Raw genomic sequence first — 24,448 nt, 5'->3', positions numbered from 1 at the left:
TGAGCTCAGTGGAAACCACTGCATGCTCAGCACCTTTGAGTATAAGGCCATTTACTTAGCTGCATTATTATGTAAGCAGGAGTCTAACTTTAGGCATCTGTTTTTGAAGATCTTGGCTGTGGGTTGTATTTCCAGCTCTCTTGCGGTCTTTCTTTCGATCAAACCAGGAAACTTCTCTGTGCCTGAGTTTTCTGACTTGTCACACTGGGGTGATAATTCTATTTTCTGCCTTATAAGGAAGTTGTGAACCTAAATTAGAGTTGAGAGAGACAAAGTGAGGTAATATCTTTTGGACCATCTGTTAGTGAAAGAGACAAGCTTTTGAGTTTATACAGCGCTCTTCTTCAGGTCTCTGATAACTATCAAAGTGTTCTGCGTAAGATCATAAACATGTCTCTTTTACCAACAGAAGTTAGTCCAATAAAGAGACATGACCTCATCCATTGTGTCTCAATACCCTGAGATTGACATGGCTATTACAACACTGCAAATTAGTTTTTGTCAACTGTGTGGTGATCTTTGTATAAAAGGTGTTATAGACGCGCAAAGGATTATTATAACATGGGAAGGAAATCGGAGCATATTAAGAAACCTCCCCACAAGCCAGACTTGCTCATCTCTAGAACCCCGTGAAGATACATACTTTGTATCTGCATCTGATCCACAAACATGGTTCACAGGTATAAAGCTTTAAAAATTGATATTTGCAGGTTTGCAGGGCTCTACTAATCTTTAGAGTGGGAAAAAAACCCAAAACAGGAAAAGTCATATTTCATTACTTTTATTAAAATAAAAATATCATGCATTAATACACAGACATTTCTGAGAAACAGTTATAGGCTATTTTAAAACTACATTATTTTCTGCATAAAATAAGTCAAGCTGGTTCAGCATGCAGCTTACGTAATGGAAGGGATTGGATGAAAGGTGTTGTAGTGGCTTTTTCTTGGTGTACAAAGGTCATCTATAAAGAAAAAAGTACTATTTAACAAGTCAGTATAATGGGGACTTATCCAGGCTGATCTTGCACTTCATGTATCTAGTTCCAGCTCCTTTGACCTTTTACTATCTCATCTTAATATATTTTGCTTCCAGAGGAAGCGTAAGATTTTCTTTACCTTTTATGTACTAAGGATGTTAAGTATCGAGTAAATGACTAATCGTGTACTCGATACAATATATATCTAAGTACATGATAAGTCGATAAGGGACCATTGCGGCTCTACAGCTTAAAAGTAATAGGAGCCAAGTGTGCAAGCAGCCTGGCTCCTACTTCATTTAAACAGAAGAGCCACAGTGGGAGTAGATCTGGGACCTGACACAGTGCTGGCTTTTGCCAGCTCCAGACCACTGCTGTTTTGCCTTTTAAATGTAATAAAAGCCACCCAACTCTTATTACATTTAAAAGGTAGAGCCGCAGCACCTGTTTCCCCTTCTCCGTGCCTTGCAGAGACGGTGCTGGGGAAAACTAGATTTTAAGCCAGCTCCCCCCAGCACCTGTTCTTATTCCTCTGATATAGAGGCAGCAGTGGGGGCCGGGGGGGGGGGAGGAGGGGTAGAATGCAAGCAGTCAACTTGATTACCTGATAAGCCTAGTCTTATCAGGTAGTAGTGCACTCTTATATCCCTACTATATACCTCATTGACATCTCCATTACATTTAGAACTATGTGTTTCCTTAATCTTTCTATGCAACACCCATTTCATTCAACAGGGAGTTCCACCATTTAAATTAATATCCTATATAGGGTATGATCCTAACTTATATGGTTTCCATTCTTCTGCAACCCTGCTCATTCATGCTTCCATGCTGTTAGTCTGAGAAACTCTTTTCTATCATGTATTAAAACTACATTTCATTACTTCCTTTTTTCATACCACTATTTAGTCTGGAGTCAGAGGTTGTAAGTTTTATTTATTTTTCCAGGCATTTTTCACAGTGTCATTTTCCCCCTTACGTACTAAAGTCTTTTGTGGGTTTTCAGATTATTTTAATGTATTCATATTCCCTGCCCTTATCCCAGAACAATTCTTGTTCTGTTAATTGTGGTGGAGAGGGAAGCTTCAGACGGGGACTTTTTTAGTTCACAAATGGGCAACAGCATGGTCTTCAAATGCAAAATATCCTGTGGATTTGAGCTTGAGATTTTGCTTTGACTTGGTTTTGGTTTTGTGATAAAATTGAGAGACATTGCTGTGCATTTCATAGAGTGTGGTGGCCAAAACTCTTAGTTGTATTAGATTGTGCTATGTAACTCCAATAGTGAACATTGGTCACGAGGGCAGGATGAATGTGCTAGAGGAATGGTGCCTTGTTATTAAGATCAGAAAGCTCTGGTTAAATCCCCATAGTGGCACCTTTTTAAAAATCAAAATCTTTCAATAAAAGACTCAACATTAGCTCTTCCATGGCTATTAGCCTTACAAACCAGCCAACCTGATTTATTCCCCTTCAAACACAATACTGTATATTACAATAAATGTTCTCCAAAAATTAAAAATTAAGAATAATATACATCTTATTTTTATCACTCAATATACAAACAATCTTTGATCAATAATATAAACCATTAAACTGTATAAAAGACAGCATTTCTTATTTGTACAAATAGTGCTTTCATAGTTGATTAACTTTACATTGCTAAAAGATATTGTTTATATGGGTATATTGCTGGATAGTTTATTACAACCAAGGCATTACTCCCAGTTGATTGCATCAAAGACACCTAAAACTGGCACTGGATCCATTGGATCTCTATGCATAGTGAGAAGGATTTTAAAAAACACTCAACATCGGCTTCACTCTGCTTCCACTGAAATCAATGATTGCTTTGAATAGGAGCAGAGTTAGGCCAATGCGGATCGCTTTTCAAAACCACCATGCGTTAGATAGATTCTAAGCGATTAGAAAGATGTTTTGGAAGAATCTCCAGGGGCACTGGAGAGCTAAGCACATGTACCGCAATCACAAATCCCTCAGGAAGCTATTGGTTAGGTTCAGGGCTATGGATTTTGATTTTTCAGCTTGTTCATAAGGAGGGTAAGTTACTCTAAGGCAATAATGAGGTGAGGGCCACGTTTATATATATATATATATATATATATATATATATATATATATATATATATATATATATATATAGAGAGAGAGAGAGAGAGAGAGAGAGAGAGAGAGAGAGAGAGAGAGAGCGCAAAATCCCAGCTTCAGGCATTTTGCCACTCTCTGTTGTGACCAGGGTTTGGCTCAATGCATCTTGTGGTTTTTGACAGCCATGTTCCAAATTCTCTCATTCGCTCTGAAAGAATCCCTTTCTTTGACTTTGACACTATCACAGGTTTGCTATGCATTCATTCCTAAGCTTTACCTCCTTCTCTCAAAGTCACCTTAATTCCTATTAGCATTAATTGGAAAATATGATAATTTCCCATCCAGAAGCCTAAGGAAACATGGGTGGCCTGAAAAGATGTACAGTCTCCAAAAGCAGGAAGAACACGTGGGTGGGAGACAGAAGTGCCTCATGAAAATTTTATGCTTTCAGTTCACACCCCATACTTAAAGAAATAATGTAATCAAAACTGTGCTTACATGACAGTCTTATCTGCCTACAAACCTTATCCAGATGAAAAGTGATCTAATCACTCATTTGCCTCTCTTTCCCCCTCCCCCCCAGAAACAAATCTGAAGTCTTTGTTCAGTTTTTTTTCAGTCCCTATTTGGCCTTAACTCCCCCTAATTTAATGAGAGTTTTGTCCACGTAGAATGTAAGTCAAAATTGAATAAAGGCATCAGGTTTGGGCCCATTAGTTACACTGGCTCAATTTGAATCTGTGGGCAAATCCTTGTTCTCATGAAAAGCCTTATTGACTTCGGGAAGGCTCAGGCAGATCCTTTTGTACGATTATGGGACAGTGATCTTCCCCCCCAGATAAGAAGCTGTGGAAATGGTAATCAATTGGCATTTTGATTGATTACTTTAAAGCAAGAAAATAAGATATTATGTCTTTGGTCCTAATGCAATCCATTTAAAGAGCTATTGAACAGTGTCTTGTTTTACTTACAGAAATTTTTATTTTATTTTATTTTATTTAAAAAAAGGTCTTTAAAAGGCATATGTTAGAGAAGAAAGACGAAACAAAACTTATTGGGAAAGCAAAGCTAGAAAAATGGGATTTCAATATAAAAATCCGGGGTAGTGGTGATTTAAGAACATTACAAAACACTCTGGTGAAGTGTCCCGCGTGGCAGTGTAACCATACAGAGTTTAAAATTTCATTACTGTACATTTTCTTCAGGAAGAAGGATACAACTAAGATACATTTTCTCACTTTGTCCCAACTAAAATGTTTTCTCACAGAGAAATGTGAAAAGAAGAGCAATGGCAATTTTACCATTGGATAGTGAAGAGGTAGCAGCTTCTGTGCTATAGTAGATGTTAAACTTCTAACCTAAAAAATGAATATTTGTCAGCAAATGCAAAGTGTCTCTTTGACATGGAGTTATTCATCCCCTTATAGACAGACACCTCAAGCACTTCTCAGTATGAAGTGCTTGAATCATTTCAAGTCCTATGGTTTTGACTGGATTTGGAATACATACTGGATTTGGAATGCATACTGGATCTTCTGTGCACAGGATAAATTTCACATTTATAGCATAAAGCTTGAGCAAATGGGGTTTGCACCCAAAAATAAAAAAATGTGGAAATTGAGAGGATTTTCCTCCCAATCAGCAGGTAGGGCACTAGGCACCTGCTTAACCACTCACAAGAGCTACGATCATCCTGAGCTGAAGTAATAGGCAATGACCGCTGTGCCTTCCTCTCTAAGCAATATTTGGGCCAGTGGATGTGTATTGTGTGTAGATCCCCAGGTAATGGTCCGCCAGTATAATTCCACCTGCAACCACCCCATCCCATGTTGGCCTGTTTCCTTTTCAGAAGCTATGTAATACTTCAGGGCCCTAAAGATCGGCTGAATGGAATAGGAAGGAGCAGCATTAAACATTTAAAAACAAATAAAAAATAGAAAAAATTTGAGAAGTGCCATGCATTCCAAATCGCTCTGACCAAAGAAATTTGTCAGGTTGTTTCACTTGACTTGGAAACGAGACAAGGGCATTGGACCCTGCAGAGAATTTACATTAGTGAAGCATTTTCAGACTTTCCCAAGCCAACTCCTTCCCAATGCAAAACAAAACAATTTACAGGTAAGTGAGCTATACTACACTGCTCTATACAGAGAGCACTGAAAAACACCAAACTTGAAAATTCTGACTTACGCCTTAAGTGTTCTGATATTTTGCAATTTAGTGGTATGATCTTGAAATGTAGTGTTTAAAAACAGCATTTTAAAATAAATATTAGCTAGGGATGTGAACAACTAGTCAACTATTTGATAAGCAGAGGCAGCAAGGGGCGGAGGTGGTGCTTCAAAGCAGCAGCACTGTGTGGAGCCCAGGGCCAGACCCTGGGCTCCACATGGTGTTGCCTCTTTGAAATGCCACATGCAGCCCCCCCTCCCCCCCGGGGCCAGATGGGGAGACATTTCAAATTGAATTGACTATTCAATTAGCCCATTAATGTAATTTTAATATCCTTAATATTAGCTGCTAAATTAGTGTTTATGATATTGTAAATACGCAAACTGCTGTCAGTGTTGTTCCCCTTTTTGTAACATTACAGTCCATACCCTTTATGAGAGGAATTAGAGAAAGTGTTTTAAAACTCCTTCCCATGTGAGTCTATGGTCCACTAAAAGCTGTTGTGGCCTGTTAGGTCTCACTCTATTCAGGAATATTTTTTAAAAAGAAATTTTATGTATACAACTCCCAGTATACCATCCTAGCCATTTTAAAATGGTTTTACTCTATTATGTATTAGTATTTAGGGAAACTCTTAAAATGGACCTGACTACAGATTCTTGATCATAATGGCAGGAAGTATTGGGGCTGCTTTATAATATATCAAATTGCAATTTTAATTTCCTTGCAAACTTTTCAAAATCAAAATCTATGTTTTGCTCAGATATTGCAAAAACATCCTCTTTTGGCTACTCTCCTGGTTTTAAACTGGAGATGCTCTGATGACTTTATAATGGAATCATAGAATGCCCAAGAAAAATGCAAAAAAGAAAAGAAAGTTATAAATTAGGTTATGCCCTAATGCTGCAATAGTGTATGTAGCAATACAGCTGTAATCACAGTTTAATATAATAAAATAACTATTCTTGTCATATAGACCTTCTCTATAATGCAATAATCATGAAATCCCTAGTCCAACATAGCAAGTAATACCCCCCTCTGACAAAAATAAGTGTGCAATTGGGATATCAGTAAAAGATGCTCATTTATACCTAGAGTCTGTTTCATATCAGTTGAATTCTGAGACTAGATTCATAAATCGTCTAGCAAACTGGTAAGGACAGCTAAAGCTATGTGGACTTCACTGGCTACTTAGGTTTATTGGTTTACTGTAGATCGCTGAGTAGTGACATGCAGCTGTTTCATAGTCATCGTAAGAGACTGTGTGATTTACTCTGAAATCTAGCATGCTCTAATTTATCATTGCTTTTATAGCTACGTACAGGTGTATTTGCTCACTGTTGTACTCTAGCGACTGGCCCACAAAAAGGATAAGGGACTTCAGATTATTCCCAGCTGAGATGGAGCACATTTATCTAGAGAGAGGCCTGACTAAATGGCCTGAAATGCAGAAAGAAAAGATTTATAGTTCTGGGTTTGTAGAACAGCAGCTTATCAGGATTCCATAAAAAGGGTGAAATTGCCACATAACTTCCATTGTTCTGTTTTGAACTCAACAATACAAAGTGGAATGTTTCCTGCTGCACAATTTGTGTCCTCTAGTAAAAACATCAGATCATGTAAACCATACATTTACCTGAAATAGTTTGATACAATTAAGCTGAGCTGATTGGCTAATATGCTCATTGCTCTTCATTTCTGCTGGTATTTGAATAACTTAGGGTGGCCTATTAGGAAATCATGACACACACTTATCAGAATTATTTTAAAATATTGTTAATTCATAAACCTAGCACATGTACTACATAAATTAGGATAGCCTGTAAGTTAGACAGACAGACAGACAATCTTGTATCAGAAGATGGCTCCTATAATTCTCTGCTATGTTTCCCATTAAACAATACATTAAAAAAAATGATAACTCATCCTTACATTTCTTAAACACTTTTAAAGGATCTAGCTGCATGACTCATTGGCTTTCATGATGATCTCTGCCAGCAACCACTTTAAAAATGTAGAGTGGTTAGTATGTATTAAATAGTTTTCATGCTACATAATGCTGGTAACTTATAGTGTTATTTTTATTTTAAAAATAACCATTTTACAGCTCAAAATATCACTTGATGAAATGAATCATTTTCAGAATAGCTTTGGAAAGCCTGTAGGAAAACAGGTAAAATTGTACTGTACTGTATTGCTTTGAGTAGCAGACTTAGTAAACTATCCATGACTTCTGTTGGAAAGTCATTTCATTTGACAAAATACAATCTTATTGTGAGTTTGTTAATGGGGGAAAAAAGAATAAAAGATTGTTAAAATGTCTGGCTGTGTACATGGGTGAGAGTCTGTGTGAGCATGTGTGTGTCCAGTTCACTTTTAACATAATATTGGGACAAAATTTTGCTCTCAGACAAGTAAATTGTATTGGAGAGCAGAATTTTTTTCAATGTTTTAATTGCAAGAAAGTAATATAAGTTGTTACATATTCGCTGGAAGGCTATGGCTGGGATGCAATCGTTGCAAGTGAGATTTGCCCATAGAGGAGGATGATAAATATATTTTGACCAAATTTGCTCTTCAGTTCCAGACTCTGTACTGTTAGAGATGTATTACGTGCATTGGTTTTCAATGAAAACATGCACTGCATTGCTCTAACATGAGACATTTTACACTGCCTGTCTTCGTTTCTGCCCCCTCTAACAAGCCTGCCATGACAATATTTTAAGGGTTTTTGACCTGATCCCAGTCTCGAATACAATATTTCAACTGGAATTTACACAGAGGTATTCCAAACAGTGGAGGAAGAGTGAAATTTGACAGTTCCCTGATGCTATAGATGCATTAATACCATAAGAATAAATGCTACATACTTTCTATGTTACAGTTTTCGTGTCATCTCAAGTAACTTCCTAATGATTAGCTATGAATCTTAGAGATGTATTATGTATTGATTCACATCTGGCTTCCGATCCAGCTAGTTGGCTAAAATGTTTTTTCCAGGAAGGCGCAGTCTGGAGGGTTGCCTCCCCATGACTGATTACTTTTTGCATCAATCCTTTAAAACTATTGTTTTTCACACTACTTTGAAAGAAGACAGCAACACTGTAAAGAGAAGGTATTAAAAGAACTGTGGGTGTTTTAAAGACTATACACAACATAGAGAGACAATCTCTAACTTCTTGTGCTACCATGGTTTTATGTACACTAGATATATTTTATATTTATTAAGCCAAATATTCATTTCGATTATTCCACTGTGACAATCAGACAAATAGGGTGGGACTTCAAAGGGGCCTGTAGCATTTCCAGCATCCAATTTCAGAAGAATAAACTAAGCCAGCAGTTCTCAAACTGTGGATCGGGACTCCTTTTTAATGGGGTTCCTAGGGTTGGCATTAGACTTTCTGCCCAAGCTCCACCATCCATGACCAAAGTCCCAGGGTACACTGGGGCTCAGGTTACAGTCCTCTTGCCTAGGCTCTAGCTTCAGTCCCTTCTCCTGAGATCAAGAGACTTTTTGTCAGAAAGGGGCTGCAGTACAAAAAAAGGTTGAGCCCCCTAAACTATGCAATTGCATTCAAACACTTCAACCTATTCTTTTTCCTCTGATTCATTCTCACCGTATTTCCTTTATACCTAGCAATAAAGGCCACCCTAACACAACAGCAATAGTCATCCAAGAGACAACAGCTTCCCACATAGCGATACAGCAATTGGCAATAGTCTGCCACAAGTTTAACAGTATATCGATGTATTCCCCTCCCCCCTTTTCTTTGGGATTTTTATACAGGGAAAAAGGTTTTTTCACTGAGCAACTTTAAAAAAAAACCAGATCATCTCATTTCCTTGGGTTGCACTTTTGGCATTTCTATCTTAGCCACATATAAATGTTGTGTAGCTGGATTCTGATAATCAGCTCTCTCACTAATAAGCCAGTTAACAATCTTTTGCATTTCTTTGCTCGTTCTGGAAAATCTGTTCAAATGAGATTGAGACAGAGGGAACTAACACTTCATTTTTCAATTATAGTAACATCATTAAAATTTTTGTTTAAAATCTAATTTAACAAATGTAGAACTAACCAAGGGACTGGAAAGAAGAAAGGCTTGCATTCAACATGCAGAAAACAGACTTACAAGTACTTTATAAACATTTACAAACAACTCTTCCATGTGCTGAGTTCTTTCTGCTGGTGTCTAGCAGTAGTGGTCAGTAAGGTCACGTATGCTACCATCCAGTCCTTGTGCTAAATACACTGTGGGTTATAAAATTTCACCAATCTGTTCCATTAAAAAAAAAACCCACTTCATCAAGTAGAATATCCATACTTCTCCCAGAAACATTTTTTTTCCTGTTTGTACCAAGAGGCAGTAAATAGAGTAAATATTTAAGATCCAATCATTTGGAACAGTATTCAACTTCCAACAGTATGAAAAAAATCTTCGCGGGGCGATTTAATAATATATTGCTTCCCCCCTCCCCTTTCTGGAGAGTCACACAACAATCCAATAAGCAACCATCTCATCTTGTAAAAGTTCCAAAAATTCCATTACAAATGTTTATAAAAATATGCAGGGTAGAAAGGAATTCTTACGGTTTATCCCAAAATGGCTTTTTAGGCTACCACCACTGGAAAACAAAAGGAATGCATCTTCAGTTTCTTATCTGCAGAAAGTTCTTGCTCTAGTCCAACAGGCATGTATGCATATGGTATGTGCCTAAGTTACATATGAGGATGGGCAAGGAAAAGCCCAAAATACACAGTAAAATAAGCTTGGTTAAGTCAGCCCACAGGCTTGAAAGGAAAAGTGTATCTGCCAGTGACTAATAATTGCTCTTCTGTCTGGTCAAAGTTTGATCCTGAAGCAGCTATATTGTTCATCTGAATTTTAACTGGTATTACTGCAAGAAGAGAGTTTTTCTGTGGTCATGCTGAGGCTTCAATGTATTCACTCTTTGGTGCTGCTACCCTTAAGTACTCAGGATTTTCTGCTGTAGGAACTTTAAATATGCCATTAGCCTTAGTTTCCTTAGGAAAGTAGTCCTGTTGGTAGTCAGGATTGTCCAGATTTATTTGGTGGTTGGCTGTTTGGTCTGAGTAGCGGGAGCTTTCCAAAACCATTGACACAAAAGGTGAATGGTTGGTGTTGAGATATTCTGGGTTGTTCACTGCTGTACTGTGGGAATTTTGATAGTTTGAGACTGTGGAAGGCTTTGGGTTCATTGGGAAAGAGAAGTTGTTGTAGATTGGATTCTGTACTACAGGTGCTTGTGGTTTGCTGTGGATTGACTGATTGACATATTCTGAGATTTAAAAAAAAGAAAGAAATTAAGGTAAGTAACAGTCCTTTCAATGATCTGATGTGTACTTTTAATCATGTGGAAACAATCTTTGCACACATCTGCAAAGTCTTTGGGATCTTCCTCAGGATTCTGAGACTTGGCCAAAGGCAAGACATTCCTTTGAATGGCATCAGATTTTCAAAACAGCCCCAGTCCCCAGAAATCCTAGCCAACGAGCTTAGCCAAGAGCTATCATGCATAATACTGATAGATTATGGAAATGCCTAAAAAAAAAAGAAGATCAACAGCAATCGAGACCCCATGCCCCCCAAAAATATGATGCTCAATGCTTTTCCCTCAGTGAACTGCAGTACTATTTAAGGACAAGGCACTGGGAGTATTGTTTTATTAAAACATCACTGTAACACTCTCACAGTACATCTACACAGCAGCCTTATTTTGGAATAACTAATGTTATTCAGAAATAACATAGTGTAAGTCTATACTACAAGCCTTCATTTCGAAATAATGTCAAGCTGGAGGACTTCTTATTCTGAGTCAATGTAACCCTCATTTCACAAGGACTAAGGGAAGTTGAAGGAAGAGTGTTTTTCCTTTGACTTCCTGCTGTGTAGACAGCGCCAAAAGCTGTATTAAGCTATTTCTACTTAAGCTATGCAACTGATGTAGCTGAAATTGCATAGCTTAATTCGACTTTAGCCCTGCTATATAGAAATACCCTTAGTAATCTTTTAAGCCAGCTAGTTCTGGCTCCAGTCACCTACTATATAAGTAAATGTGAGGTAGTGATTAGCAGCACTCAATATTTCATTGTGCCGTCAGTTCTACATGAGTATGTGTCTGTATTAAAAGCAGAAAAACAGCAACAATAAGCAATTTCTACAATAAAAACAATTAAAAGGACTAAAGAGTTCTTTGAGAGGTGTGAATAGCAGGAAAGAAACCACCGTGATAATGCACTCCCAACAAAAACTAGAAATCTGATTGGTGGTGGTGGATAATGTAATCAAAAAGCTTTCAGAAAATATCCAGGACATTTTTTTCTCCATTTATTGACAATGAAGAAAAACTGTGGGGATTATAAGGACATCAAAGACTCCTCCTTTGCTAAGAGTGGGAAGGAAAAAGATTACTCAGAGATCAGCAAGAATCTTCCAAGATCTAAAAAAGAAGCAGGTGGCATTCCAAGTTGCTTTCAGTGAATGAACTTGAGGATGAGAGGATACCTAGATGATTTACTCACCTGGAGCAGGCAGGAAGCCATCATCTATGCTGTCTTCCAAGAAGAGGCCTGTAGGATCTGAACTGTAACGCTGGACAAAGCTGTCATCTCTCACAGGGAATCCCTGCTAGGTTAGAGGGACAGGTTAAGAAAACGAGTATAGAATAGTGCATTTCACAGAGGCCGGTGTGTACTGATATGTGAGTGCAGGGGGAAAAAAGGGAGAGGGGGGAGAAAAAGCCAAGAACTGGTGATGAAATTGAGGCACTATCTGCAAAATTAAGACTTAATTCCTTAATTAAGTTCACAGCTTTAATACAATGAGGAGATGTGTTTAACTGCAGCTGCTCACACTTACCCCATTTCTATCAATGCAGGTTGTGGCTGAATCGTTGCTTGTGGCACTCTTCAAAAGACAGAGAAAACATTTTAAAATGAGAAAAATAGGTTTTGCCTGGGAAATGATTAACATTAGGTGTTTCAACATGGATGAAAGGTTTCATACCAATGAATTCAAGAGGGGAGTTCGGGATGATAAGGGGCTGTTGAAAAATCCCTGGTGTGGAACGAGGTACTCATCTGCATCGACAATGTCCTCCATGTCTTCCTCTTCCATCAGGGTGCGATAAAACTTGGAGTCCGTAGGGCTTGGCAAGTGCATTCTTTCATCTCCCTGTCAACCAAGCAACAATAAGAACTGCTTGCTGGACACCTTGTAGGCTGCACTACAACTAAGTGACTTTCTCTATGGAGAAAAAGGAATTTTCTGGAGATGCACAATTTAGACCTGGATGTAAATTTGCAGGGAGTTTAGACCTAGCATTTCTGATTATTAAATCTAGAGTATCTGCTTTTTAAAGTGTTCAAAATCTAACCTTTATAGATTGCAACAGGAATTATTATAATCCTGAACTAAGATCAAGGCTTGAAAAATGTACTAGTCCTGAAAGCATTTGTATAGGCCCAACTACGTGTTTCTAGCCCTGTTGGGTTGCAGCATATCAGACTTTGAAAAATGTGTGTTTCTGAAGTTAGGTCATGCCCCTATTTAATCAAATATTGCTTTTGTGAAATCTCTCGATAATTCCACAACATACACTAACAGCTCTGCTGTTCCACTACAAACTGAGAGCTATTTGAGATTTCTGCTGCTGCTATTGTTGTTCTCCTAAGTAGCTCTTCCCTCCACATTGAGTGCTAGCGAATGTTCTGAAGTGCACAACCCTGCCTTGGCAGGGAAATGGACTCAATGGTCTAACAATTCTCGTCCGTGCATCTTCTTTGATTCTATGAAAGATGAAGTGCCCTGGCATTCCTAGTTACATTTCTGTTCCTCATGTCCATATTTATTATTTGTCCTGTTCTTAATTTTAAGCAAACAGTAATATGCTAAAGCTTTTCCTGCAATCACTTGGAAATAGACTAGAACCATCAAGATGGTGTTTGGTTTTCGTTATTGGATATTTTGAAGTTCATGTGGTCGGGTTTCTTTTGAGATTTGGCCATGAAATCTAAGAACTCAGTAGTTTTCTCATCTGTGAGCATGCCATGTGTATGATTTCATATTTGCTCACTGGCGCAGACTCCATGGGTGCTCTGGGGCTGGAGCATACATGGAAAAAATAGTGGATGCACAGCACCCACCAGCAGCCCCACCAATCCCTTCCTCTCCCTCGCTCACAGCACCGCCCATCTGCTGGTGATCTCATAGGCAGAACTGGTGGTGGTGGGAGGGGAGGGGAGAATGGGAAAGAGTATAATGGGGTGAGAAGAGGTGGAGCAGGTGTAAGATCGTGGAGGAATGGATGGAGTGAGGGAGAGTCTGGGTCTAGCATCCCACAGTAACTCAGAAAGTCAGGGCCTCTGTATTTGCTGCTATTTCCCCCACCAGCTCTCAATATGACTGTTTGATATCTTGGTTTCCTGGTAAAACAAGCTCTAATGAATATTCACCTGAATAACAAGATAGCGCTGAGGGTCTCGAGCCATTTTGGAAAATTCCGATATCAGCTCACGAAACTTGGGGCGGCTGTCTGCATCTATCATCCAGCCTGAAAGGACAGTATAGAAACCAAAGAACAAATCAAATCATCTTAGAACTGAAAACCTGAAGAGAGGGTAAAATAAGATGAAGAACTGTATTGCGCATAGAACATCAAATCATAACAATGCGGAACCTATTCACATCAGCTTTTTTGTTAGACTTTCGTCTTTGCTCCTTTTTCAAAGAACAACAATACCCCGTGCTCTTCTTGTAAGACCAAAACGATAAAAGATGTGGTAGAAAGATTCTTGCTTAGCATCAACATGAAGGGGGTGCCCTTCTTTAATTCCTGCTCGCATAGCCTCCTAAAAGATCAGGATTTCTGTTCCACACAAACTCACTACATAGCAGCTCACAGGGTGGGCAAAGGAGGGGTGAGCCAGAAGACAGGCAGGGGATCCAACACTATGCAGGCCCGGATAGATTCCCACCCCACATGGCAGATTTGTGGAGGCTGCTTAAGCTTTAGAGTTACTCTGGGTGGGGAGGATTCCTTTCTCCCATTGCCCTATATATTTGACCAATACATGACCTGCTGATGGTATTTAGATTTGCCTCTACAGCTTCAATTTTGTTCTCGTTTATATGGGTGCACTTTTCATGGAAATCAGCTGGGTAACTGAGACCAGAACAAGGCCCCATGAGTAACTGGATTTTTAATAATCTCCTATACACGGTACCATACAGATAGGCTAACGGAGCTGGGAAGACTATTTGGCACAAAAAATGTACTGGCTGAAAGGTGAAGTTTCAGCTCACCTGACACGATCCATGAATTTGACATGATTAGTTTTAGCCAGACATATGGTTTTCATATCCAGCTTCAGACTAGGGGATGGATGGCAGAGACAGATTATTGTATACAAGTCCCCTAATAACTTTTAGCCTGGGGGTTAGGGCACTTGGGACATAAGAGACCCAGGTTTGAAACTCCCCTCCCCCTCCCCCCCATCCCTCCACTCTGGGGTAATGACAAAGTCATATCTTCATCTCCTGGTGAGCATCCTAACCACTAGACCATCAGCTATTCGAGGGTGGGCTGTACTCAGTCTCTGCTATTGAAGGTGTTCCACTTTTATATAAAACCTTCAATATTCATTGGAGCAGGGAGATGAATACACATCTCCTTGTGGTTTATGGAATTCCTTCTGATGCAATAAGGGCTTCTCCTTGACAAATACTTCAGCCTGCCCAGGGAATATATCTCACTACTGGAATAAATTGCAAATCTGAGATATGGTTGCTGTTGTAATGCAATTAATTTTAAAAAACACATTGGTCAACTAAGCTTCAGTCTAAATATTGTCACATACCATTCAAACCCATAAACATTCTTTAGAATAACTTTGAAAGAAAACCAAATTTACAGTTGGAAGCAGTGATGAGATATGTTTCCTGTGTCCAAACTAGTGTACAGATGGCCAGCATCATTCTTCATTGCTAATTATTCAACAACTCTATAGTGATTTACACTAGCTCAGAAATGGGCTAAGTAGATTGAAAACAGGGTTTAATATATAACATTAAGTTAATTTTATTTATATTTTAATATTTGCTATTTTACTGGTTTAAATTTTTATTTATAATTTGATGTGGTGATTATTTTGCACATTTTTATTATTTTCTTTCTAAACTGAAGTGATGTTTTTATATATTTATTTCAGTTAAGGTTTACTCTATAGTCTTCATTAACTAGATACAATATTGGGACTGATACCATTGTAGTTGGTAGTGAAACTCCCACTAGCTTCAGTGAGATCAGGGTTGGGCCCTTTGGTAGAAACTCCTGTTTAGATTTCTTTCCAGATTAGAAGTGTGTGTTTATTTGGCTGATTTTTTTTTTTACCAGTAAAATTATATTTCCGAGCTCTCTCAGTATTCAACCACAGACTTGCTGCTTAATATTTCTAGAACTGAACTAAATCAGAAATATTGTAAATTCCAGAGCAGTATCACTGTCCGTGCTTGGTCTGCATAGCATTTGTGCAAGTACATGGCATTGTCATGTACTAGGGGAGGTTGTGAAATCAGCTAGCTAGTTGTGAAATCAACCATTAGATCTGTGAAGCTCTTATTTTAATAGGCTAATCCTTTGTGGATGAGTGATTTACCATTGTTAGTAGTTGTAAGAAGTATGTATTCAGAGACTCCTAAAACCATAGCATTAGTAGAAGTAAATTATATGAATCAAAAGTTTTACCTCTTGGAGGACTTTATAAATGTTATCTAAGAAAGTATTTAATCGCCACCTAGTGGGCTGTTTCTGAATGTCTTCTAATGCACTCAGTAATGAGAACAATGAACCAATGCCACAGAAGTTTGCTTTACCGCATCATTTAGCTTCTGTGCATTTATCGTAATGTCTGTGTCTGAGTATAAGTCATAACAAATTGGAGGGCCAGACCAATTATGAAGCTCAGGATTCTGGCTCAAAGTCTTCATGTGCAGCCACTAACATGGCGATTGTCTGCATTCTCAGATTTTTTTTTCCTATGTGTGTGTTTGTTACTGAATGAAATTAAATGAAAACATGGGAAGAGAAGGCAGGACAGATGATTGAGTGTGTAAGATTGGAATCCTGAAGCTAGATTCGGATTACAGCAATGCTGCTGCAATTCTGGAGTAATTCCACTGTTAGTTTGGATTTACAGTGGCGTAATCTACATTTACATCATGCTCACCAACACAAAGACGAGAACGAGAATTTGGACTCTGAGCTGTAGTCAAAGAAAAACCTGCGGTCTTGTCTGAAGTATAAGCTATCTGCACATAGACAGTGATGATAGTCTTCTCATATCTATCACATCGCCATGTTTTCCTGTGAATCTCAATAATACAGCATAGCCTGCAAACATTCCATAACTGGAACCATTTTCCTTCTTACTAGAAAGAACTCAACTCACATTTGACCATGATCATATAGACATCAATTGTACAGATAGGAGGCTGAGGCAAACGCTCGCCCTTCTCCAATACACACGAAATTTCACTGGCTGGGATCCCATCATATGGTTTTGATCCAAATGTCATTAATTCCCAAACTGTGACACCTGAAGAGTAGGAGAAAGGGACAATGTTAAAGTCTCATCAGGTCAGCAAGAATTCACGATGTTCCCAAAATACAATGGGTTATTGTTGGGTTGACCTAGGAATAGTATGTCTAAAATACAGAGTGGAGACATTAACGTTTGTTTTAGCACTGCTAGGGCTCACTAAAGGTTCAATAATTTATTTATTCACTTGTTAAAACTGTTCATGGAAGAAGAAAACCATCCATCTCACAGTTGCAGCTGTTTTAATGAGGTCCAAGTTAACAAAACATAATAATTACTTAGGTTATATTTTTTGACAGAATGTAAAATCCCAACTTTCACCTTTACTTCATGACTTCACATCCTCACAACACAAAGATACTAGATTGCTAATTACTGATTCCAAACCACAATGCTGGGTTTGGTTTTTTTAAATAAAAGTTTTGTTAATGTTTTAAATAATCTCTGGATGTAAAATAATAACTTCTCTCTTTGAAGGCTTTCTAAATGTACTGCATCAAGATATTTTCTTTCAGCATACCACCTATTCCATACTGGCTCTCTTACATCATGCTCTCCATTTATATGGGCCCTAAAATAACATTATAGGCATGAAGAAAATGTATTTCAGTGAACTAACAGGGACATAGGAATGACCATATTTGATCAGATCCAAGGTCTTTCTAGTCTCTCTCTAAGCACTTCACAGAAAGGTGCAAGAGACCATGCAAAAACAGGTATGAAATTACCTGCTCCCAAATTAGAGGTTGGCTTATTCCAGGAAACATATACAATGAATTTTTAGATATGAGCTCAGAAAAGAAGAATTAGCATATATTCTACATAAAGGATATTGGTGTCCTAACAACCTGACTTTATGGGCCAATGTAATGGGCATTCAAGTCCAAAATTCAGCCTACTTTAAAATTGCTAATTTTAAAAACCAATAGTTTACCTATTCAATTATAGTTGTGTCTGTGTGTTTTAGTTCAGTGGCTAAAAGTCTATCTGCTTTTAAAGTTTGTTTCCTATGGAATAGGGTGAACTCGTATTCACTGTGTCACTTATTCACTCATGGACTCAGGAAGATAATTTCTGGCCACTGTTAGTTGATTTAAATCAAGCTCTTCTGAAGATAACAGGTACACTGATTGACATTGGCTCATCACCTGGCCCAAATTACACCCTGAGCCAATCTGCCACAATGGTTTTTGCTTAGCTATGCTGACGTCCCATTATGATGTTACTTTGTAGAGGGGGGTTGGTTATTTTTAACACAGTGCACTTTGGGAATTATACCTGCACAACTTCTTGTCATGACCATGAAGGTTAGCCAGCAGCCTGGGGACTAAGGGGTTAACTGTACCTAGCCAGGTAGCAGTTAGCCAATAGAAATGCAGGTAGGAATTCCAAACTGAAACAAAGGAATTTTTGGGTTTTCCCTCCTTTGTCTCTGTTCAGTCTCTCTCCAGATACTGAGGAGGACAGATAACATGTCTCTCTCCAAGAAAAGACTCTTCACTATCTGTAAATAAGGTAACATTTAGATAAATCCATTAGGTGTTATTGTTTTATGGTTTGGGAATGGGAAGCTGATGTCTGTGCATTTAAAAATGGGTTTTCTTCTCCCTTGTAACTAAGTTTTTGGCCCATGGGAGTCCCCTATCAGTACAGCCGGTCCCCGAGTTACGAACACATCAACTTATGACCATTTGTATTTACGACCAACTTCCTATACAGCGAGTCCCCGACTTAGGAACAAAATCCGCACACATGAACAGCACGGCCGTACGTAAGTGAATGTAATCTGATTTACGAACAGATCGCGTTATGACCTAGTGCTTGGTACGTAACTCGTTCATAAGGCGGGGACCGGCTGTATATTAATTGGTGACTTTTCCATCTAGTCATTATGCTTGTAACAGGAGTATTATGGTGATAATAAAAGTTCTTTCTTTTTTATTAACCTGGTACTGATTAATTTGTATGTCCTGGTTTTATTTTAGGGCTGAGATTTCCCAAGTGATTTCTTCCCTGGTTTTCTTACCATTACTTGGGTGGTGGCAGCAGATTTTTATCCCCAAATTCTAGGTTTTTAAGATTTTGGGGGGAAGCTTTATACCTAAGCCTGGAAAGATATGATTTTGGGGTACTTTTGCAGGCCCCCACTTCTGCATTCATCATGCCAGAGTGGGGAATCAGCCTTGACACTTCTCCTAAGAACATGGACCTCCGAAGTCCCCCAAAATATGTGTATGCATATGTGCATTAATAAAACAAGGTGTGGCTCTTTCAGGGACAATAATAAGCATATACTAACAAAATCCCATTCCCCACCAGGCTTGCCAGGGGATATGGAAGCAAAAGTGGCAACTGCCCAGGGATCCAGGAGCTTTAAAAGGACCCAGGGGTCCTTGGCCACAGTGCAGTAGGGATAAGGCAGGCTTCCTGCTTGCCCTCACTCTGCACCACTACCGTAAGCAGCCAGCACCATCCACGCAGCCACTGGGGAAGGATCTCCATGGGCTGCCCCCCACCCTGACTCTGCAGCTCCCATTGGCTTCAAATTGCAGCCAATGGGAGCTGCAAGGCTGGTGCCTGTGGGTAGTGGTATGCAAAGATCCCCAAACCCTCCACCCGGCATAGGAGCCATTGCCAGAGCAATGTCCCAGTCACATTTGGGAGCTGCCCTCAGAGAGCACAAACTCCCTGACCCCCTTCTGAATCCTAACCTCCTGGCTCAGCCCCAGAGTCTGCTCCACAACTCCCCTTCAGAGCCTGCCTACTCACCCCCTTCCACAACACAACCCAGAGCCTGCATCCTGCATGTCCTCTCGCACCCCAATACCTTACCCCAGCCTTATGAAAGTGAATGAGGGTGGGCAGAGCATGGGGCATTGCCTTAGGGAAGGGATGGGGCAAGGGTTTGGGGGTTTTGCACAGTTAGACAGTTGGCAACCCTACTGGGAAGGCATGTGGAAGCCCTGGCAATGCTGGAAAAGCACACCCAACAGCACAGCTGGCAGCTTGCTGGGAACCAGCCAGCACAAGTGCAGCACCACCCAATGTCAGGCAGACTGTGCAAGAGTGCAGCTTGTACGTATGGGGGGCCCAGAACTGCTGTTGGCAGGCCTGTTCCACACTCAAAAATCAACTGAAATTTTGCTTCATTAAGAAGGTCAGGATTTGGCCCATCATTGATATTTATTCTCTCCTTCATTTTGGTATTAAGACCCTGTTGTAAATATCATGAAAAGATGACTGGATTTCTGGGAGGGAGGAGTAGGCTGTGGTGTCCCTACCAAATCCTACAATTATTCTCAGCCATCTAAAATCATTATCATTTTTAGACTCACCATAACTCCAGACATCACTCTGATGCGTGTAGATCCGGTGTAAAATGGACTCCAAAGCCATCCATTTAATAGGAACCTATTAAGATTCAGTTAAGCGGTAAAACACCTACTTCAAATCTAGGAGTAATGCTATTAGTACAACAGTATTATCATCAGTCAATTTGACTGTCGGCAGAGAATCCAAGATGTACAGCAAGCAGTTTGAAATTTGCAGGGATCAATGATCATTGTTTTGATTTGTCACTCTGAGTCTGGGAACTTGGATAACATTTTGCTTTTTAGCAGAAATATCACTGATAACTCGGTTGCTTCTTAACAGCTAAGCTTTTATGAGCTTTTTTTTGTTTTTGTTTTAACATCTCATATTAGATCAGGGCACAAGTCCAATCCCAGGCTATGCAGCGAAGACTGATCTGAGATCAGATGGCTTCTATTTATGCTCTCTGCAATATTCACAAGCAGCTTCTCTTGGAGCACATTCCCTTAATCAGGGATGTTGAAGGAAAATCTGACAGGCCCTTCTTCATATATAAACATAGTATTCCCTTTCTGTTCGTAAACTACATAGTATTTGGTGTTGTCTACATGACAGAATTCACACTTGCCCTTTTTAAAAATTAATCTTGGATTTTCCCAGACATCATTCCTGCAGATTTTTGAAAGGGCTCATCATCTGCCCACCTCTGTTCTCACTGAAGTTACATGAGGCTAACTCTGCTTGCATTAACATCTATGGACTTCCACTGGCTACAGTGGGAACAGACTTCAGCCACGGATGAACACTTTTGCAAATCCCACTACATTTCTCTCTTTTTAAAAAATTAAGGGTGATATTCAAGTGCAAATATCTGCCTCCAATAACACAAAGATGGTTCTCTGATATATCTTACTTTGCCACCTTCTGCATGGTACTCTTTTTCCTCAGCACCAAGCAGTTTTGCCAGTCCAAAGTCAGTGATCTTCACATGTTGAGGAGTCTTCACAAGGACATTTCTGGCAGCCAGATCACGGTGGACCAAGCGGCGTTCTTCCAAGTAGCTCATTCCCTGCAATAGAGGTATGACATGCAATTGGCATACCTCTCAAACACCCACACTCATTCTGTCAAGGAGAGGGGAGGATAAATGATCAGATCTGAAGCTGGGTCAATGCATTCCACTGAGATTAAGCCCAAGAAATCTACGTATTGGATGTTAACTGTGGGTCAAATGCTGCTCTGTGCAATCCAACTGACCTCAGTGTGATTCAGAGTAGAGTTAGGCCACCCCATTAACATACATGTTGATATATTGACAGCTTAACTTCACATGCACTGTAAATACATTGAACTGGAAGAAGAGTTTAGCAATTAAAAATAACACCACCAAGCAGTTGAATCTCTGCTTCATCCTTGCAGACACCATTTTGTAGTTGGTAATACTCAGGCAGACTGTCACCATGATGATGGAAAACCACCAAACAAAAATTATATGTTTATGGCTGAGTTCAGTGACACACTCCTTTTTAAGGCTCCTCTTGAAACAGTTCCAGTAACTCTTTGTGACTAGGTAACTCTTGACATTCCACCTCTATGCTCCTTTTATTCCATTCCTCTTATGGAATATTGATATTGATTGTAAAGCTCTTTTAAGCAGATAAAAAAGTTAATTGCACTGATTTACTTATATTATGCCATGAACCTAACATCTATTTCTGACCCCAGAACTTCCCCATTTGCCTCTTTGTGCACGAAGTGCATTAAAAAGAGACACATATTCAGGCTGCTAAGTTTCTTTCAAGATCCTTTTTAAGAACTACAGTCATTCACTATTGTTGTTTTTTGAACCATTAATACAGAAAATACTTCCAGTCTACAAACAAAACACAAAAAGGATCATATTAATGTGATGACAAAACACCAGGAAATCATTTTCTCTCAAGCTCCCACTCCCATTCTTCCTCCACCATTAAGCTAGACCACCCTCAAATCTTACACTGATGTTTTAAAGCAAAACTTCCTCAGTGTATGATGGGTGGTTAATGCTGCCAAAATACACCACCCCAGCAATTTGGCAGAATGCCAGTATGCAAAATAATTTAATTTAACTTTAATGAACTGAGCTTTTGAAACAAACAAACAAACCAACCACCTTAAGCTATTGAAAAAGCAGCCTACATTGGAAAAAATCATTTGATATAATCTGTAAGAAGATAATTCTTCTATTAACTTGGTTTTGATAAATACCAATTCACTGCGACAGCACAGGACTGGGCCAGAGAAACCCAGTCACCCATAGCCTTTTATCTGAAAGCTACTCATTCTGTACACTATGGAAATAAGTTAGCCATAAAATATATTAAAAATTAACTCTAAGGCACAAAAAGAGAAACAAAAATAAACTTTACAAGAGTCCATTAGAGAGTCTGTTAGTTAAGAAAGATGAATAGATATGCTATTATTTATAGAATAAAACAACAGTGTGGGTTTTAAAAGATGTAGATAATGTCCAATTTTTAGACAAGATTTGTGGATGTAGCAACAAAAAAAAGTGTTGATAGGAGAAACTGTAAGCTTTATTTATGTTGATTTTAAGAAGAGCATTTAATAAAAACACACACAAAAGACTCTGGTAGAAGATCAGTTAGTATCTGTGAAGGAGGGAATTACTCTGAATTGGAGGGTGAAAGGGTGTGAAAATTAAACAGAAGTGAACAATTGTGAAAGATAACAGTTCAGATGTGCAGAACTATGTAACTAATGAGATGTCACAATTCTAAGATCAATTTTGTCACCTGAGAAATTAATGTTGGGGAAGATTGGAAATACAGTGAGAAAATAAAATCTCCAGAAGTGGCAAAATCAGGAAGGTGCCAAAATCAGCTTAAAATTAAGCAGATTAGAAACAGGGGCAGTTTGGGTGATACATGGACTAAAGTTTATATACTTTATTAAGTGCAGTAAACACTTAAGAGGAAAAAGGAGCTGTGTAGTTCATGAAGTCTTCTGCACGTTCATCAAAAGTAAACCACAGTCAGGTGAAATTGAAATGTGTATAAGATCTCAAGAGATAAGTGCACCAATATGTTCTGGTTAATTTTAAAATAGATATTACAGATATGAATGTAATACAGCCAGAGTGTTATAGGGACCTGAGCATCTTAAAGACTATTAGTGTCCATAAGAAAGATAACAGCAACTACATCTATTGCTCAAATCCTCTCTCTCCTTCCCTCCCCCCCATCCCACCAACCTCCTCCTAATGATCCATGTTGCAATGATATTTTAAAACGAAGACAACTGTCTTTCATCCTCCTGCAACTTAAAATGGCTAAAGGGATTTTGCTCCAACTTTCCAAAAATCTCATTGAACTGGCCCAAACATAGACCTAGTCCACAATGGGGATGCTTCAGTGATTGAGAATGGAAAGTTAAAATAAAAACCATTCTACAATCTTAATAATGGGTACAGGTAGCAACCGCTGAAATACAAGGATTTAGAAAAAGAAAATGGAAGGGTTGTATGCTTCTCAAGCTCTGTTTCTGTTTCCCTCTCTCCCCCTCCCCCCCAGACATTCAACGGCTATTGTCCTCCCAGGACAAAGTCTTCTATTTCTTTTGTAGAAATTTTAATAAAGAAAGGAAAAAGCTCCCTTACATTCCCACAAAATTACTAAGAGCTACCTCAAAATAAGACCTGTTTTGCCTCTCATCATTTTCTTCTTTTGGACTGAGCTACAGTAGTTTTGTTGTAATTACTTAGTCATTTAATCAGATCTGAAAATCTGAATTACACGGGACAGAATAATTTATGAAGATAACTATTTAAAGAACATCTCAGGACTGACTAATATCATGACTTGGCATATGCCATCAATTAATTGTGACAATGAGCCAATAAATTCTGTTGGTTAATGATTTTCCTTATAAACAAGTTTACTTTAATTTTTAGTAAAAATATAATTGCTTGTGCTGTGCCATCCTAGTTCATACTTATACTACCCTGAAATGTTGACTTGCTCTACTATGCACAAAGTTTATATTAACTTTGACTCCAGTTATTTTCTCAATGTTCTTTAGAATAATTTGGTTAAGAATATACAAATGCATGACAAATGGATAGGTGATGAGACACTCAGTACTGTAAATGACTCACTATGAAGTATTAACAGCAGATGCAAGCTACTACTGGTTCGAAAGCCATTATGGATGATCTTGGTACTCTTCATCAGCACAGGAAATCTCCATGCTGT

General features: G+C 38.8%; 1 protein-coding gene across 2 annotated transcripts in view; it reads right to left on the bottom strand.

The window, feature by feature from the left end:
- Nucleotides 1-765: 765 nt before the first annotated feature.
- The window catches only part of EGFR (epidermal growth factor receptor), a 227,433-nt gene continuing 203,750 nt past the window's right edge, over nt 766-24,448 (bottom strand). Inside the window, exons 21-28 of one of the 2 annotated variants that reach the window (XM_075921718.2) lie at nt 21,109-21,264; nt 20,219-20,294; nt 16,734-16,880; nt 13,740-13,837; nt 12,292-12,459; nt 12,145-12,192; nt 11,808-11,913; nt 766-10,564 (exon numbers count right to left, since the gene is read on the bottom strand). In XM_075921718.2, the coding sequence (XP_075777833.1) occupies nt 10,188-10,564; nt 11,808-11,913; nt 12,145-12,192; nt 12,292-12,459; nt 13,740-13,837; nt 16,734-16,880; nt 20,219-20,294; nt 21,109-21,264 (1,176 nt within the window). In that variant the 3' untranslated portion in view covers nt 766-10,187. The remainder of the gene's footprint in view (nt 10,565-11,807; nt 11,914-12,144; nt 12,193-12,291; nt 12,460-13,739; nt 13,838-16,733; nt 16,881-20,218; nt 20,295-21,108; nt 21,265-24,448) is intronic. The other variant, XM_075921717.2, reaches the window with a different exon arrangement.

The sequence above is a fragment of the Pelodiscus sinensis genome, chromosome 2 (assembly GCF_052426305.1).
Source record: "Pelodiscus sinensis isolate ZL-2025 chromosome 2, ASM5242630v1, whole genome shotgun sequence".
NCBI classification, from domain to species: domain Eukaryota; kingdom Metazoa; phylum Chordata; order Testudines; family Trionychidae; genus Pelodiscus; species Pelodiscus sinensis.
Note: the sequence above shows the minus strand (reverse complement) of the source record. Positions and strands in the feature narration are given on the sequence as shown.